At 39.7% G+C, this 19806-nt stretch overlaps 1 protein-coding gene across 4 annotated transcripts in view; it reads right to left on the reverse strand.

The window, feature by feature from the left end:
* Nucleotides 1-438: 438 nt before the first annotated feature.
* wdr37 (WD repeat domain 37) overlaps nucleotides 439-19806 on the reverse strand; it is a 129293-nt gene continuing 109925 nt past the window's right edge. For all 4 annotated transcript variants that reach the window (XM_068007799.1, XM_068007806.1, XM_068007790.1 and 1 more), the window contains 2 exons: nucleotides 8807-8921; nucleotides 439-3718 (listed from right to left, as the gene is read on the reverse strand). In XM_068007799.1, coding sequence (XP_067863900.1) covers nucleotides 3587-3718; nucleotides 8807-8921 — 247 coding nt within the window. In that variant the 3' untranslated portion in view covers nucleotides 439-3586. The remainder of the gene's footprint in view (nucleotides 3719-8806; nucleotides 8922-19806) is intronic.

Below are 19806 nucleotides of genomic sequence, written 5' to 3' on the forward strand. Positions count from 1 at the left end.
GGACGCACAAGAGGCCAGAATTGGAGGAGGGTTGTTGGGCTGAAGGTGGTTACAGAGATAGGGAGGGACAAGGCCTCGGACGGAGGTGAAAACAGGGGTGAGAATTTTAAAATCGAGGCGTTGCCAGACTGGGAGTCTATGTAGGTCAGCGAGCACAGGGGTGGCAGGTGAACAAAACTTTGGATGAGCTCAAGTTTATGGATATGCAAGATGGGAGGCCGGCCAGGAGAGCATTAGAATAGTCTCATTGAAATACAGTATCATCTTGCAGTGCCTGCAATAGAAATAATCACAATTCGGCCAAAACAAGATCCTTTTTGTTACACCTTTAATTTGACGCTGTCTATTCAAGCTTTTAAAAAATAATTTTAAACATTGAAATGCTAAAATACTCTTTGGTAGGTGAAATGGAGTGGAGTTCTTCTAGAGAAACAGATGTAATGCATAAGTGTTTTATTTTAATACAGAAGTAAGACATCTTTCCCCACCTGTTTCACAATACAGTGTTCATGTGCTGCATTCTGAATAAACCGTACAAAAACGAGCACGCAGTTAACTACATGCATCACCTTGGATCAGAAATCCCATTTACTGTCTGATTCAGCAATCTATTGCAACAGATACGTTCTCCTTTGTAGAAATGCTCTTGGCAGCTTTTAGGACTGCTTATGAATAATGTTACGGTTATCTCTGGATACATTCTACTTGCTTATAAGTTGCTGTCACACCTCTATGCTACATTTGCAACAGTAGACCCAGAGTATTGGAAATGTAATTTATAATTCACATATTTAATGCTTTAATGAAAAGAAATAACTACATTTTTTTTTACTGAGTTGCCATGGAACACAAAGGAAACGAATAGAAATCAAACACAAGCAAACAAAAACTGATAAAGAAGTTTGAACAGTTTGTTCAGTGATCTTTATACCATAGTATACTCTATAGTTTATGCCAAAAACAATCTGCTGCCTAAACAATAATACCCAGCACTCTATTTGTAAAGTGCCATATTTTGTAACAGTATCATAATCATACTCGCCCAGATGCAATATGCATCTATCCAATAGGAAGTTCCAAGGCAGCTATGGACTGCTGATCTCAAAATCAACCATTCATTTGCTGATATCAACTTCAAAGAACACAAATAGGATTGTCAAATCTTTGGAAAACAAAACTGTCTCCTGAATTATTATAAATACACTACTGACACTGGAAAACCATTAAGTGCACTAAAGCCGACATCAGCTGAAACACAGATTATGAACAACGTGCAATAACAGATTTTAGCAGATTTAGGCAGCTAATAGACTGCAGTTTTGAACATCGCTAATCTTTGGGGTTAATGAAAGAAAATTAATTACAATTAGATCCATACCTGCCAATAAAAATCTGATTGGTACCAAGAGTAACTTGGAATAATGAAGGAGACAAAATGGTTAATGAAATTGGGCTACTGGATTGACAGCAAGCCGGGCATAGGATAGCACTATAATGCTTTGTCTCTTGAATTGGCTACAGATCAAATCTCTTAAAATTGAGCACTATTTGCTTAACTTTGTAAAAATGTGCAATTATACATTAAATTTGAAACATATTTGGTTCTAAAGAGTTTAAGTTTGAAATTTAACCTACGTGTGTGTTCAAATATCCTAGCCATTGAGATCAAAAAGATGTAATCTAGTCTCATATGGCTGGACAAAGTTAGTTTTCGTGTTCGAACATAAGAACATAATAGGGGCAGGAATAGGCCATACAGCCCCTCGAGCCTGCTCCGCCATTCAATTAGATCATGCCTGATGATCTACCTCAAGTCCACTTTCCCGCCAGACCCCCTTATCCCTTGATTCCCTTAGAGTCCAAAAATCTATCAATCTCAGCCTTGAACATACTGAACAACTGACCATCCACAGCCCTCTGCGGTAAAGAATTCCAAAGATTCACAACCCTCTGAGTGAAGAAACTTTTCCTCATCTCAGTCCTAAATGGCCACCCCCTTATCTTGAAAATATGACCCCTAGTTCTAGACTCTCCAGCCAGGGGAAATAGCCTCCCAGCATCTCCCCTGTCAAGCCCTCTTAAGAATTTTATACGTTTCAATGAGATCACCTCTCATTCTTCTAAACTCCAAATATAGGCTCATTCTACTCAATCTCTCCTCATAGGACAACCCTTTCATCCCAGGAATCAATCTAGCGAACCTTCATTGCACCCCCTCTAAGGCAAATTTATCCTTCCTTGCGTAAGGAGACCAAAACTGCACACAATACTCCAGGTGTGGTCTCACCAGTGCCTTATATAATTACAGCAAGACCTCCTTACTCTTATACTCCAACCCCCTTGCAATAAAAGCTAACATACCATTTGCCTTCCTGATTGCTTGCTGTACCTGCATGTTAACTTTCTGTGATTCATGTACAAGGACACCCAAATCTCTCTGACGACCAACATTTCTTAGTTTCTCACCTTTCAAAAAATATTATGCTTTTCTATTCTTCCTACCAAAGTGGATAATTCACATTTCCCCACGTTATATTCCATCTGCCACCTTCGTTGTCACTATCCCTTTGCAGGCTCCTTGCGTCTTCCCCACAGCTGACTCACAACTACAAATAGTTTGCCTTTTCCCACTTCTCACTTTACTGATCTTCTGAGTCTTTAAAGGGACCATCCTGACACCAGCCATTACAACACTAACCATATTTTCTCATTCACACAGAATGTAATTAGACTGGAGGTAGGGCTCTGTGCATTTAATATTGACTTATGAGTCACAAAGTTCAGAGTAAACTGCTTACAAAAAATCAATAGCATTCCTACTCCATTAGTGTACATTTTGACAAGATACATATAGGAGCCTGGCCATATGGTTGACTATTAGAGGAATAACTACATCATATTAAGGTACAATCCTGTAGATTGAACACTACTGCCTACTTGTATGACACTCAAATGGTTATTTTTCGAATTCCAAACATTGCTGAAATTAGAAAAGGTCTAAATACATATGTCACAAATGCACTGCAGTATATTGGTACAGTCATATACTTACTGTATGTAAAGAGACTGCTAAAGAATAGCACACTGTGTGTGAAATCACATCAAAATTACTGTATTCTAACCCTGCATTTTCTACAACATAACAGGGCAGATATGTAGAATTTTCAGGTAACAACAAACACAACTATAACCTTCACATAATTTACACTTAGCAGAACTTCACATTTTTTCAGTCATTCAAAAATGCCCTGCTCACACTGCTACAGAATCCAGCTATAACTTCTGTGCAAATCATTTATACGTTCTATGCAATAAGGTCAACCAATTCTAACGACCAGCGAAGAACACATAAATTACAAACAAAAGAAATATTTATAATATATGCATGGTTGCACACAAGATTGGTTTATTAACCAAGCACAGTTTCATAGGCATTACATGCAGATTATGCATGTCAAGCCATTTAACACCAATCGCACAATGCTTTCTTCTTAGCTGGAAGATTCACAGCAATAGCAATAGAAACATAGTAAGCGTATAAAGTTTGGAGTCATTTAAAGTTATTTCTGAAACACTTGATGGCATCTTATTTTTCTTGCAAAAGTGCTGGGATATTAATATTCCAACCAATGGCTTGACGATCAAAACCACAAGAAAAAAGGTTGCAGATGGGATTGTCCTCACTCCAAGCTGTGCAGCACACCATACGCCGATGACCCTGTATTAGAAAATAAAAGGAGTTAGAAGCTGGTAGACAGCTTGGCCCAGAATAAATTAGTTTCCCTTGCAGGTTCTGAGCTTTCTCTGTTTGAATTAATTTCTTCAGCTGCTGCAGTCGTCCAGTATTATGCTAGAATTCTGCCAAGCAGTTTTGCTTCTCGTGATAAGACGAGCTTTGGCAGTAATGTAACTGATCACATCACAAAGGAGAGGAAAGTTTTCTCGAAAATAAACACTACTATTCTCATTCGTGAAATTAAGTGCAAGAGACTTTCAGCAGTCTTAATTTCACGATTTTCTACAAATCAGATTTATGTGAATTATTGAATCTTTCTGTTAGCTGATCAATTTGTGATAGTTTCCAGTTTAGTATTCAGCAGCCCCACCATTTAAAATATTGTGTTTATTCCGTATTATTCTGTATCACTGACGTCAAGCTGTAGGAACTTAGGAATCGTTAGGCAAAAAAAAAATCACGGTCCATCTAGTTCACCTTCTTGGTAGTCACATGATATAATAATGGAGTTGTAGACGAATCATGGTAATCGATCTCCATCAATTAGTCTACAACAGACCCAGACATGAGGAAAGAAAAAACCCCAGTGGTAGAAAGCTTGAGGAACCATAGATCCAAAGTCACCTGTTCCTCCTAAACATGCTATACGTGCATATCATGTCTCAAATTACTCATATACTGTATCACCAAATATTATATTCTGAAAGAAATCTATCTCAATAGCATTTCAATGAATCAACATTTTCTGCTTCCACCCTAGGAGCTTACATCGAGTCTACAGCACAGAAACAGGTAATTCGGGCCAACTTGTCAATGCTGGCGTTTATGCTCCACACGAGCCATCTCCCACCCCTCTTCATCGAACCCTATCAGCATATTCTTCTATTCCTTTCTCCCTCATGTGCTTACCAAGCTTCCCCTTAAATGCATCTATGCTATTCACTTCAACTACTCCTTGTGGTAGGGAGTTCCACATTCTTACCACGGTTTGGGTAACAAACTTTCTCCTGAATTCTCTGTTGGATTTATTAGTGACTATCTTATATTTATGGACATCCCCACCAGTGGAAACATTTTCTCTACTTCCAACCTATCAAACCCTTTCATTATCTTGAAGACTTCTAGCAGGTCACCCCTCAGTCTTCTCTTTTCTAGAGAAAAGCACCCCAGCATGTCCTGATAAATATGTCCTCTCAGTTCTGGTATCACCCTTGTGAATCTTTTTTGCATCTTCTCCAATGCCTCTATATCCTTTTTATAATATGGAGACCAGAACTGTGCACAGTACTCCAAGTGTGGTCTAACCAAGGTTCTATACAAGTTTAACATAACTTCTCTGCTTTTCAAATCTATCCCTCTAGAAATAAACCCCAGTGCTTGGTTTGCCTTTTTTATGGCCTCATTAACCTGCATCACTACTTTTAGTGATTTGTGTATCTGTACCCCGCGATCCCTTTGCTCTTCTACCTCATTTAAACTCTTATTATCCAAGCAGTATGTGGCCTCCTTATTGTTCTAACCAAAATGCACCACCTCACAATTATCTATACTGAAATTCATTTGTCATTTACACATCCATTCTGCAAGTTTATTAATGTCTTCCTGTATTTTGTCACATTCTTCCTTTGTATTAAATACACCTTCCAATTTGGTGTCGTCCACAAATTTTGAAATTTGTTTAGCAGAGAGGTCAATTTTGCTATGGCAAATAGGTCTTTCCTATCCACCCTATCCAGGCGCCTCATAATTTTATGCACCTCAATTAAATCTCCTCTCAGCCTCCACTGTTCCCAAAGAAAACGACCCCAGCCTATCCAATCTTTCCTCAGCTAAAATTCTGTTGCCAAAAAGAGTAGTAAGCCTGAGGATTGGGAGGGTTTTAGAAATCAGCAAAGGATGACCAAGAAATTGATAAAGAGGGAGAAAATCGAATATGAGAGCAAACTAGCAAGAAATATGAAAACAGATTGTAAGAGCTTCTACAAGTATGCAAATGGAAGAGATTAGCAAAAGTAAACGTGGGTTCCTTAGAGGCAGAGGCAGGAGAAATTATATAATGGGGAATAAGGAAATGGCAGAGATGTTCAACAAATATTTTGTATCTGTCGTCACAGTAGAAGACACAAAAAATAGTGGGGAACCAAGGGTCTAATGAGAATGAGGAACTTAAAGTAATTAATATTAGTGAAGAAAAAGTATAGAGAAATTAATGGGGCTAAAAGCCGACAAATCCCTTGGACCACGTGGCTTACATCCTAGGGTTTTAAAAGAGGTGGATGCAGAGAAAGTGGATGCATTGGTTGCAATCTTCCAGAATTCCCTAGATTCTAGAACAGTCCCCGTGGATTGGAAGGTAGCAAATGAAACCCCTCTGTTCAAGAAAGGAGGGAGAGAGAAAACAGGGAACCATAGGCCAGTTAGCCTGACATCAGTAGTAGGGAAAATGCTAGAATCTATCATTAAGGACGTAGTAACAGGGCACTTAGAAAATCATAATATGATTAGGCAGAGTCAACACGGCTTTATGAAAGGGAAATCATGTTTGCCAAATCTATTAGTGTTTTTTTGAGGGTGTAGTTAGCAAGGAAGATAAGGGGGAACCAGTGGATGTAGTATATTTGGATTTTCAAAAGGCGTTCGATAAGGTGCCACACAAGGGGTTGTTACATAAGATTAGGAGTAATGTATTAGCATCAATAGAGGACTGGTTAACAGACAGAAAACAGAGAGTAGGAATAAACGGGTCATTTTCGGGTTGGCAGGTTGTAACTAGTGGGGTGCCGCAAGGATCAGTGCTTGGGCTTCAGCTGTTTACAATATATATCAATGACTTAGATGAGGGGACCGAGTGTAAAGTATCCAAGTTTGCTGACGATACAAAGGTAGGAAGGGAAAGTAAGCTGTGAAGAGGATGCAAAGAGTCTGCAAAGGGATATAGACAGGTTAAATGAGTGGGTGAGAAGGTGGCAGATGGCGTATAATGTGGGGAAATGTGAAATTATCCACTTTGGTAGGAAGAATAAAAAAGCAGAATATTTTTTAAAGAGGTGAGAGACTAAGAAATGTCGTTAGTCAGAGGGATTTAGGTGTCCTTGTACATAAATCACAGAAAGTTAACATACAGATATAGCAAGCAATTAGAAACATAGAAAATAGGAGCAGGAGTAGTCCATTCGGCCCTTCGAGCCTGCTCCGCCATTCAGTATAATCATGGCTGATCCTCTATCTCAATGCCATGTTCCCGCTCTCTCCCCATGCCCCTTGATGCCTTTTGTGTCTAGAAATCTATCTATCTCCTTCTTAAAAATATTCTGTGACTTGGCCTCCACATCCTTCTGTGGTAGAGAATTCCACAGGTTCACCACCCTCTGAGTGAAGAAATTTCTCATCTCAGTCCTAAATGTCCTACCCCGTTGGAAGGCAAATGGTACGCCAGCCTTTACTGCAAGGGGGTTGAAGTATAAGAGTAAGGAGGTCTTGCTGCAACTATATAGGGCTGTGGTGAGACCACACCTAGAGTACTGTGTAAAGTTTTGGTCTCCTTACCTAAGGAAGGATATACTTGCCTTAGAGGGGGTGCTACGAAGGTTCACTAGATTCATTCCTGGGATGACAGGGTTGTCCTATGAGGAGAGATTGAGTAGAATGGGCCTCTACTCTCTGGAGTTTGGAAGAATGGGAGGTGATCTAATTGAAACATAAAAAATTCTTAGTGGGCTTGACAGGTTGTTTCCCCTGGCTGGAGAGTCAAGAACTAGGGGTCATAGTCTCAAGATAAGGGGGCGGCCATTTAGGACTGATGAGGAAAAGTTTCTTCACTCAGAGGCTTCTGAATCTTTGGAATTCTCTACCCCAAAGAGATTTGGATGTTCAGTCGTTGAGTATATGCAAGACTGAGATCGATGGATATTTGGACACTAAGGGAAACAAGGGATATGAGGATAGGGCGGGAAAGTGGAATTAAGATAGAAGATCAGCCATGATCCCATTGAATGGCGGAGCAGGCTCGAGAGGTCTTATGGCCCACTCCTGCTCCTATTTCTTATGTTCTTATCCTTTGTCTCAATCCATATGGATTCTGTTTCTATCTTAATGTTACTTACGTCCCTTTTCTCGACTGCCATTACGGTATCTCAAATTAGTACAGCTAACACGCACCCCCCACCTTCCAACGCTTGTTTCATAGATTGACCACTCGCTCACAAATAATGTTTCCGCAGATTCATTTTGAATTTACCCCCTTCAAATGCATACCACCTCCTCTGAATCTACTGTTCTGGTCAAATTGAAACAGCTTGTCATGGTCTACATTATCTAGTCCTTTTAGGATTCTAAAAGCAGCAATCTTATCACCTTTAAACATCTTTTCCAGTGAGAACATATCTAATTAACGTAATCGCTCCTCATAATTCAATCTCTCCATCCCCTCAATCATTCTGGTAGCTCTATTCTGTATCTTTTCATAGCTGCAATATCGTTTTTGTACTGGGGCAACTAAAACTGTACACAGTATTGTAAGTGCGATCGCACCAACGATTTGTAAAATGGCAGGATTTCCTCACTATTTCGGGTCAATATTCACCTTTTAGTACATCCCAACGTCTGATTTAGTTTATGCATTATTTCACAGTTTCATACATGTTTGTCACTTTCTTTTAAGTTCTAATTTTGCAAGAAACTATTCCTCTCCTCAACTTTTTGGAATTTCAATGCAACGTCACTATTGTTTCATTGTGATAGATTTACAAGTTTCCTTGACAAAAAGAATGGCGCTCAATTTTTTTAGTCTTTTGACTTTTACGGTTCTGCAATATTGTAATATTTGTCAATTAAAACTTTCTAAAGAAACACAAAGATTTGTCAACAACTAGGTTTAAATAAATGGCTTTTACAGTGATACACACAGGCTCTCATTGCCAAGTCATTAAAATGCACCCATTCATTTTTACAAACCTTAAGACAATCCTAATTCTGTTATTTATAACCTTAGCATGACAATAATCAGTTCAAATGATAATTGGGGTCTATTAAAGGGAGAAAAATTAAGTACTGAAATAAAAATGGAATTACCTGACGATTACTGCGGGGCAGACGTGCTAAACGTACTCCTGACATATCGAATAATCGAACTTGACGATTGTCATGAGGAAGTGCTATAATCCTCTGATTAACAGAAACACTTATCCTGCAAGGAGGACAGTCATTTCATGAATACATCAAATCAAGTGCACATTTCAATATACCAGCGTTATGCTAGAATTCTACACCAAAATGGATACATTCAGAATCTTTTAACCTTAGACAAAGCAGTTTAACTGGGTATCCTTTCAGCTGCACATGATATGGCTAATGGACAGCTTAGTTGCTGTGACTTATTGTGTACATTTTTAGCACAAATGGTTAGTATTCTGAGTTTTCTGCCTTTGTAACTGTTCTATACAATGGATCAATGATAAATCAATACAGCAACGGCCAATGAGGCATAAAGAGCAGGGGAAAAAAATCCATTTACTTCAGACTGGAAAATGTTCACATGCTACTTACTGCCTTATCTTGCAGCTAAAATGTTCAAGTCAAAGAAGAAAAATATTTTTTACAACAACAATCTGTTCCATGATGTTACAGGAACTCGGGGATAATGCAAAAATATCTTGCTCAATCCCAAAATGATATACATTATTTTTAATTTCTATATGGTTTGTCAAATTATAATACACTATTCCTTAGTGTGTGTGTGTGTTTTTTTTTAAAATGATGCTGCAGTACACCCCAGTGTCACCAAAACAGTTGTTCTCCTACATGTAAGTTTGCACTGGAGAAATGCGTCAGTGACTTTTCTAAGCTCAGTCCCACTAACTTGCTTTCAACTTCCGCAGGCCAACACTCCTTGGCAACGTTGTCAATTAAGATCGCTTCCCTTACACTGAAGGCAAGGGGATGGAGAAGAATGAGTTCCCTCTCTCGTGTGCACACACACGCACACACATGTCCAACTTGTGCTTCAATGGAAGGCAACAAGAATGTTGTTTCCTGTGTTGAAAATGTTCACCAACAGTTTTAGTTGCATTTGAATTCAATTATAGAAAGCAGTTGCTACAGTATAATAAACCAACTCGAGATACTTGGTCAAAGCTACAGATTTAATAATGCATCTAAAACTGAAAAAAAATGGCAGGTAGGAAAGAAGCTCTTTGTATAAGAAATCAGCCAGTCCCAGCTGTTGGCGTAACTCCTCTCCCCTCTACCCAACCACTGATGGCAGAGCTACCCGAATCTACTGTCTAGAATGACCTCCGTAAACGTCTCTGCTTCTCTCCTCCTTTAAAAGCTCTTTCAAAACCCATCCATTCAACTAAGCTTTTGGTCATCACACCTAATCTTTCCCTTCCTGGCTTAGTGTCCATTTTCCTTATAACTATCTGTGAAGCACACTTGGACATTTTTATTACTTTAAAGGCACTTCGATAAATGCAAGTTATAATTGAAATCAGAAAAAGACAGTCAGATGAATGAGTAAAGGAAATAATAATTTTTTTTAAAAGATAGAGGGAAAGGCAGGAAAATGGGATTAAAGTAGTTAGATTCAATTGGAGCTAGCAAGGCATGATGGATGAATGTTTTCCTTCTATGCTGTAATTTCTAGGAATATTACAGGGCAAAATATCAAACCAGGTATCATCATCATCTTTCTCCCTGTTGAATTAATATGGGCTGAAAGGTCTTCCTCATTTCTCATTATCTTGTGATAGTACTAACACTAAAATGTAAACCACTGACAGTGCGAAGACACTTTTCACCCTCCTCATTCCAGTTTGCATTCAGCATAAGCACATTGTAGTATCTGAAATGATTTGTAAGATTAATTGTTCCATTTTTAAAACATCCTACTGCTGCTTAAACAGGATAATTTTGTTAAAAAGGCTTTTTAAAAAACTCTACAGACTAAAATTCAACCTCTGACATTCAATATCAAGACACTGACTACCTTAATAAGCATTCCTATAATAATTAGGCTCCTAATGTGACCTTCAAGAGGCAGCAGAGCATGTTAATTGACACCTATTCTTAGGTTGCACTTCGACTCAAAGAGCTGCAATGGCCGATAGTTGCCTTTTTTTGTATTGAGAAGTGGAAGTCTTCCAATTCTTCCTAGCACTATTCATCATTTAATATCACGCCATCAAAAACATCTTAAAATGGCATCAACCCACGTGATATTTTCACTAGCAGAATGATATCAAGGCACTGTCTCGATCCAGCAGCATGGGAAGTGTTGAGAGCTGGTTTTCAGCTGGAGGCCAATTTTTCCAATGCTGACCCACCTCTAAAATTGATAATGGGATACAGAACTCAGAGAGAGGCAGGCAAGTAAAGCTTTTTTTTAAAAAAAGTCTAGAACAGTTAGAAAGAATATGCGTTTATGTAGTGCATTTCACAACATGTCCCAAAGCACTTCACAGCCAATGTTTCTGAAACGTAGTCACTCTTTTGTAGGCAAACACGACAGACAATTTGTGCAGACCAAGGTCCCACAAACAGCAAGATGCGAGATGAATGACCAGTTAATCTGTTCTGGTGGTGTTGGCTGAGGGACAAATGTTAGTCAGGACACCACAAGAATGCCCCTGCTTTCCACTGAACAGCGTCATGGGATGTTTTACATCTAACTAAACAGACTGCATACAGCAACGAACGCTGGCGAGGACATCTAGAGAACTCCCCTGCTGCTTTAAAAAAAGTGTCATGATATCTTTTATATCCACCTCAACAGTCTTTGGTTTAACATTTCATCTGAAAGACAGCAATGCAGCACTCTCTCAGTACTGCACTGAAGTGCCAGCCTGCATTATATGGTCAAGTCCTGAGGTAGGGTTTGAACCCACAATCTTCTGACTCAGAAGCAAGACTCTATCACTGAGCCAAGTTGACATTTAGAATAGGATATATTAGAAAGAGAAAAGAGGGGAAGGAACAATGGAACAATTGAGAGGTTTGTAAAATTTTGAATTTCTATAGTTTCAGGTTACACAAGTAAAATTGTTAATGATATTTGAATAGCTTTATTACTATATCCATATTCTTTGCAGTGTCATAATTCAGGAGCTGAAAACATTTTTGAAAAATAGGCATTACAGTAAGATGAGGATTTCCCCAGGCCTGTTGGCAATCCAAGTTCCCTGCTCTCAATGTTCTCCTCTGTCCAAGATGACTTTTCACTGGGCTATGGGTTCCTAGGGTTTGTTTGCACTTTTGTATCTTCAATTGGCCGTTACCCATGCATGAGCCTTGTCAACAAGTATTTGCAGGCTATTCAACTGTGGAGAACATCACAATTCTGTCCTCATCCAACATTCAGGGACGTGCACTTCCAATAATGATCTTGAGGTAGTGATCAGAAGTGAGGAGTCTAACTGATGTTTCTCCCCTCTCCTAACCCACTGGCAGAAGCAAATTGTAACACTCCTACCATCACCCTACTGAGATCAGCCAACCTGCCAGAGACCAAGAATTGAACTCAGGACCTGGTCTGTATGACTCAGCTACTTGTACCTGTACAAAGACAAATAAGGTGTAAACAAAAATGTTCCTACAATCTAATACTCAACTAAACAGTTAAGTACAATGAATAGCTAAAGAAAACCAAGGCTGCTATTAGATCACCTAAAAGGATAACGGAAAAGAGGATTGTAGACAATTGTGGAAGTAATGGGAAAAGCTTTTTCAGTTATGTGACGAATCAGAGGACTGTTCAAGACTGTATTTGGTCATTGAAGGATGCTCAAGGATAGGTTACGAAGGACTCACTGGGTATGGCGGAAATATTAAATGAGTACTTTGCATCGGTCTTCACTCGTCAATAATAAAACAAGTAATATTAACGTGGATGAACATATTGTTTTAGATAGAATTAAGAACCTGAAAATAGATAGAGCAGCTGGGCCGGAAGATATCCATCAAAGGGTCCTCAGGGAGACGGGATATGTGCTGTGCGAGCCCCTTGCCCGTATTTTTAATAGCTAACTGCACTCTGGGATAGTTCCTGTAGACTGGAAGGAGGCTAATGTAGTCCCCATCTTTAAAAAAGGAGACAAGATGGACCCGGGTAATTATAGGCCCATTAGTTTGACATCAGTAATAGAAAAGATGCGTGAGGGAATCATTAGGGATGCAATTTATGATTACCTGGATAGTGAGGGACATATTAGATGCCCCTAACATGGCTTCAAAAAAAGGTCATGTCTAATAAAATTTGATTATATTTTTTGAAGAAGTCACCAAGATGGTGGATGAGGGGAGCCCAGCAGACATTGTCTACTTAGAATCATAGAAAATTTACGACACAGGAGGCCATTCGGCCTATCGTGTCTGCACTGGTCGAAAATAAGCCACCCAGCCTAATCCCACTTTCCAGCACTTGGTCCGTAGCCTCGTAGGTTACGGCACTTCAGGTGCACATCGAGGTACTTTTTAAATGTGACTAGGGTTTCTGCCTCTACCACCCTTTCAGGCAGTGAATTCCAGACCCCCCTAGGTGAAAAAATCTTTCCTCAGTTCCCCTCTAATCCTTCTAAACTTGCGAAAAGCATTTGATAAGGTACCGCACAAGAGGCTTCACTACAAGATCATTGCCTTTGGTATTAGTGGTAATATATTGAGCTGAATTGAGAATTGGCTGGAAGATTGTAGGCAGAAAGTAGTTACAGATGGATTTGGATCTGTTTGGAGATCAGTCACCAGTGGTGACCCACAGGGATCAGTGTTGAGACTGCTGCTCTTTACTATTTTTATTAACGATCTAGAAGTGAGTGTTGGGGGCATGTTCGGCAAATTTGCAGATAATACCAAGATCTGTGCGAGTGTTCAGGACAGTAGACGATGCTCGACTGCTTCAGGCGGATTTTGATATTTTGGGGGTTTGGGCTCGTGACTAGCAAATTATGTTTACTTTGGAAAAGTGCAGTGTTATAAATGTGGGCAGGGCAAATGCTCAACATACATACACCCTTCAGGGAAAAGCATTAACGGTGGAGAAAGAGAGAGAGATCTGGGTGTGCTAGTGTATAGATTGCTAAAGGTTCATCAGCAATGCCGTGAAGCAATAGCTAGTGCGAATAGGGTGTTGGGGTGCATTTATAGGACAATTCAAGACAAAGCATACTATTTTGTCTTTGTACAAGACCTAGGTCAGGCCTCAGTTGGAATACTGTGTCCAGTTTTGCTCTCCTCACATGGTGGTGATGTTGAGGCTTTGGAAAGGGCACAGAGGAGGGCCACCAGATTAATTCCAAGTTTAAAGCATCTTAATTATCAAGATAGGCTAAAAAAGAGGTGGGACTCTACACTGAAGAGGGGTGATCTGATCAGGGTTTATATGTTGTAGGGAATAGATTGTGTTTAAGTTGACAGTTTAATCCAATTAAATAGGTTAGGGAGGACCAGGGATCCCAATTTTAAGTTGTATAAAACCAAAAACAGGTTAGATGTCAGGAGGTGGTTCTTGTCCCAGGGAATAGTGGAACTCTGGAACAGGCTGCTGGCTTAAGTGGTGGACACCGATTTGCTGAATTCCTTCAAGTGAGGGCAGGACCTGTTTCTGGCTGGGGCGGAGGGCACCTCGTACAAAAGGTAGGTACCGTGTAGAATTATCAGGGCCAAAGTGATCTCCTGGATTAGTTTCGATCATCTACAGGGTCGGAGAGGAATTTCCCAGATTTTATCTGGTTTCTCGCCTCTCCCAGGAAATTACATTGTTTCGGATGGGGTGGGTGGTGTATATATTGTGATTATACAAGGTATTGTCATTGTTTGTATGTTTGCACTTATTGAATAAACTTGCTCAGTCTGAGAGTTAAATGCTGCTTGACACTCCAGCTAAGCACCATCTGAAGTGTGTAAAAAAAAAAGTATCACGTCTGAAACAGGATGGTGACAAGAGAAGCATTGCAAATGTATCCCATCTGTCTCTGGTGAGCTTCATGGGATATTACAGGATAATTACAATTTTTAAAAAATGAACGACAAAAATGAGCAAAGTTCACAAAAATTCCCTGCAAAGAGTGCGTTGACAAAGGCATTTTTGGATTCTAACAGTAATCCAGATCTAATAAGAACGAAAGTACACACAGATGTGTAAATGTCGTTGTAAACTAAAAACCATCAGTTCAAAATTTACTTAAAGCTTTGCTTTTCCACTTTTACTTTAATCAGTAACCTTTACAGTGCTGGAATTTCTTTTCAACTTTGTACTGCTGGACCAGCTATATTTTATTTTTAAGATTCCATCTCACAAGAATCATCTATTATTACACTAATAATGCTCAGAATGTCAGTGGCAGCTTCCATCCTCCCCCCACCCAACCCCCCACTTCCCAATACGGTTCCCTCCTCTCCTAAAATGCTGACTCATATTGGATACGGTTTTATGTCAAGAGCCACCCTCCTCCACGTGAACATTCTTCATATGTGACATTAGGCTATGGTCATCTTCCAGTTCTGTTGAAAGGTCGTTGACCTGAAATGTTAACTCTCTTTCTCTCTCTCCACAGCTGCTGCCTGACCCGCTGAGCGTTTTCCAGCATTTCTGTTTTTATTCCTAGGCTATGGGTGTTTGGCAGGCTATTCAGATTTTGGGGTGAGGAAAGACATCAAAGCTGGGCCTCAACTATTTACAATCTGTATCAATGACTTGGACGAAGGGACCGAATGTATTGTTGCTAAATTTGCTGATGACACAAAGGTAGGTAGGAAAGTAAGTTGTGAAGAGGACATAAGGAGTCTGCAAAGGGATATAGATAGGTTAAGTGAGTGGGCAAAAATTTGGCAGATGGATTATAATGTGGGAAAATGTGAACTTGTCCACTTTGGCAGGAGGAATAGAAAAGCAGTATATTATTTAAATGGAGAGAGATGGCAGAACTCTGAGGTGCAGAGGGATCTGGGTGTCCGAGTACATGAATCACAAAAAGTTAGTATGCAGGTACAGCAAGTGATTAGGAAGGCAAATGGAATATTGTCATTTATGACAAGGGGAATGAAATATAAAAGTAGAGATGTTTTGCTACAGTTGTACAGGGCATTGATGAGACCACATTTAGAATACTGTGTGCAGTTTTGGTCTCCTTATTTAAGAAAGGACATAATTGCTTTCGAGGTGGTTCAGAGAAGGTTCACTCGACTGATTCCTGGGATGAGGGGGTTATCTTATGAGGAGGTTATCTTATGAGGAAAGGTTGGACAAATTGGGCCTGTATACACTGGAGTTTAGAAGAATGAGAGGTGATCTTATTGAAACATATAAGGTCCTGAAGGGACTAGAAGGGGTAGATGCTGAGAGGATGTTTCCCCTTGTGGGAGAGACTAGAACTAGAGGCCACGGTTTAAAAATAAGGGGTCTCCCATTTAAGATGGAGATGAGGAGAAATTTTTTTCTCTCAGAGGGTCGTGAGTCTGTGGAGCTCCCTTCCCCAGAGAGCGGTGGAGGCAGAGTCACTGAATATTTTTAAGGCTGAGTTAGATTCCTGATTAACAAGGGAGTCAAAGGTTATAGTAGGTAGATGGGAAAATAGGGTTGAAGTCACAATCAGATCAGCCATGATCTTATCAAATGGCAGAGCAGGCTCGAGGGGCTGAATGGCCTACTCCTGCTCTTAATTCATATGATGTTGTCCTTACCTGATGTTCACAACCATGCACTTTCAGGCAGGAGTCATGAAATGGAGATCAGAATAGAAACCCTGGGTGATTGTCTCTCATTTGCCCAGGGTTACTGTATAGTCAAATGCACAATCTCCATCTAACTCAACACAGATCACGGATCAAAATGAACAGCAACCCCCCCCCATGAGCTAAATGAGGCAGCACCATTCCTTCTGGAGCTACAGTTGCTGCATGTAGTGGAGGAAATGAAATATTCACAAATTCTACCTCTGGTTTAGTGTCAGTCAGTGCTAAAATAAGTGAGTTAATGAATTACGGCCACTTTGGCAAAAGTGGGTCCTGGTATCAACCTACAAATCAAGCAAAGAACAAACCTTCTAACTCAATGAGAGTCCTCAAATAACAAATTTGAATAATAAAATAAAGCATCTTAATTCTGAAAGCCAACACCGATAATTTTCCAACTTTGCTTCTAAAGAAAGATTTAAAATTATACAAATGAACCACAAATGGTTCGCATTCAATTCAGCACAGCAACCCATCATTGACTTCTATAAGAAATGTTCTTCTTCAAATATGTATAGTCAGAGGATGGATTTATATAAATAGGCTCATGAACAGTGCAATCTATAGATAAACTGAAAGATGAGATTTTTCAATGAAAGATTAGATTTCTGGTTTACCAGTTAATGAAAACTTGAAAAGGTATTGATGCTATTTTTTCCCCCCTAGAGGCATTGGAAACAGTTAAATATTTTTTCACAGTACAAAACTGAATAGAAACCCAATAAATATTGCTGTGAATGTACTGCAGCATGTGACCTTAAAATCCTGTAAAATGATGTAGGCATGAATGATTAGAATTTAATTCCACTTTCACAATAATTATCTTTCCTCACTATCAGAATAAGGATATAGTAGTGGCTCTGTCTATCTATCCATGCCAAAATGACAGAAGCAGAATTGCTCGAGTGGCACCGCTGATCTTCACCCAATTTTATGGGTGTGCTTCATAGATAAGTTTCTTTATTAAGTCAGGTTTGGTATTAAATAAGAAAATTGGAAACTTGGAAACTAGAAAACTAGAATTTAAATAAATTAACTGCAGCAGGGAAGTTCACAAGCATTGTAACACTTTTCCATTTCTTTCCTAATTAGAACCTCTACTCAACTTTTCTTCCTAAAAATATGATATACAGGGGTTTATCTAAAATATCCTCCAGATCTGACGAAGGGTCATAGACCTGCAACGTTAACGCTGCCTTCATCTCTCCACAGATGCTGCTTGACTTGCTGAATGTTTCCAGCATTTTCTGTTTTTATTTTTATGAAATACAGGGGATTGGGTGGTGCAATGCTCTAGTTGTCAGCTCTGAGACCCAGGTTTAATTCCAGCCCAGATCGATGCACTGCTCGTCTTATCTGTCTGCTGGATGTATGGGTCCTACAAGAAATGAATTTGGGAAGTTTGAACTCAGTTCAGAGTGGAAGCCCATAGCAAAAAAAACTATCCCTTATTCAGCACTAAGTGGCAATCTCACTCAGAGTGGTCATAGACTATCTTGTACAAGAATGGAAAAATATCATACTGGGGCAGTTGGAATTGCTAGGGGCGAAGGCACATGGCAGGAGCTTTACTCTGCATCAAACCTTGTTATATGTGACCTGGGAGTGGTTGATCCTGTCAATGTGTCCTGAAATGGATAGAGCTCTATCCTAACGTCTCTTGAGAAGCACTAAATTCACAACAAAATAAATCAAGAGGAAATACAGTAATTATATGCGGACAACTAACAGGGAACCCCACTTCAGTAAGAATTACATTCAATCTATCATAATTAATATTCATTAATTTGCAGAAAACCACACATGTATAAAAGGTTATCTGGTGAAAGGCTGAGTTGACTTTTAATCATGTGGTTCATATGCTACCAGTTTTAATGTTAGAAGCATTGACAGGGCACTTGGTTCTCATGGATAATCAGATTAACATAAAGCAAAACACTTTCTTAGAAACACCGCAAGAAGCTAATTGTCACATGTTTCCAACAGACTAATCACAGCAGTAGACTAAGACACAGCTTCATCACATGGTGTGCACAGACCAGATTGGCAGAAGGCAACAGCTTCAAAGCTCAATATTTTTAATAATGTAGGTGCACTCCATTTTCTGTCTGCTTATATGTCCTCAAAGGCAGCTATTTGAAAATGTGTACCTTTTTTGTGTTATATCTTCCTCCCTCCATTTTATGTTTTCATCCCATCGTCCTATACCATTCCTCCATCTACTGGGCCAGTAGATTAGCTCCATTCTGTACTCTGTTCATGCAATTTAAATGTGTGAACGCAGTCCTTGTTTTCCCTGCCCTTCTTCCCTATTTTCTCCTTTTTCTTTACTAAGAAGGAGCCTCCTCAAAATGGCCATAAGGTCTTGAACTTACCTCGTGAGGAATTATAGAGGACATCCCATATCCAATCACTGTTGGAAACTGACTTTCCTCAGCACAAAGATTTACCACTAAACGGATCGGCTCACACCCTTAATATTTAGACAGCATGGTTGGGTTTTTGGTATAAACTAAATTCCATTATTAACAACAACAAATTTATATAGCACCTTTAATCATAGAATCATAGAAGTTTACAACATGGAAACAGGCCCTTCGGCCCAACATGTCCATGTCGCCCAGTTTATACCACTAAGCTAGTCCCAATTGCCTGCACTTGGCCCATATCCCTCGATACCCATCTTACCCATGTAACTGTCCAAATGCTTTTTAAAAGACCAAATTGTACCCGCCTCTACTAGTGCCTCTGGCAGCTCGTTCCAGACACTCACCACCCTTTGAGTGAAAAAATTGTCCCTCTGGACCCTTTTGTATCTCTCCCCTCTCACCTTAAATCTATGCCCCCTCGTTATAGGGAACTCCGGCTTTAGTTGCCCTACCTATCTTCCTTGTGGGAATGTACCTAGACTGCACCTGAACCTACTCCTCCTTAACGGCCGCCCATTGTTCAATTACAGTTTTTCCTGCCAATCTATGATTCCAATTTACCTGGGACAGATCTGTTCTCATCCCACTGAAATTGGCCCTCCTCCAATTGAGTATTTTTACTTTAGAGTGGTCCATGTCCTTTTCCATAGTATGATAAGGTTTAGAATAGCTATGATCACTGTTGCCTAAATGTTCCCCCACTGGCACTTGCTCCACTTGGCCCATCTCATTGCCCGGAACCAGATCCAGCAATGCCTCCTTCCTCGTTGGGCCGGAAACGTACTGGTCTTAATGTAGTAAAACATCTCAAGGCGCTTCACAGAAGTATTATCATTTGACACCGAGCCACATAAGATGATATTAGGACAGGTTTGGTCAAAGGGGTAGGACTTAAGGAGCGTTTTAAAGGAGAGAGGC

This window comes from Heptranchias perlo, chromosome 2 (assembly GCF_035084215.1).
Source record: "Heptranchias perlo isolate sHepPer1 chromosome 2, sHepPer1.hap1, whole genome shotgun sequence".
Classification (NCBI taxonomy): domain Eukaryota; kingdom Metazoa; phylum Chordata; class Chondrichthyes; order Hexanchiformes; family Hexanchidae; genus Heptranchias; species Heptranchias perlo.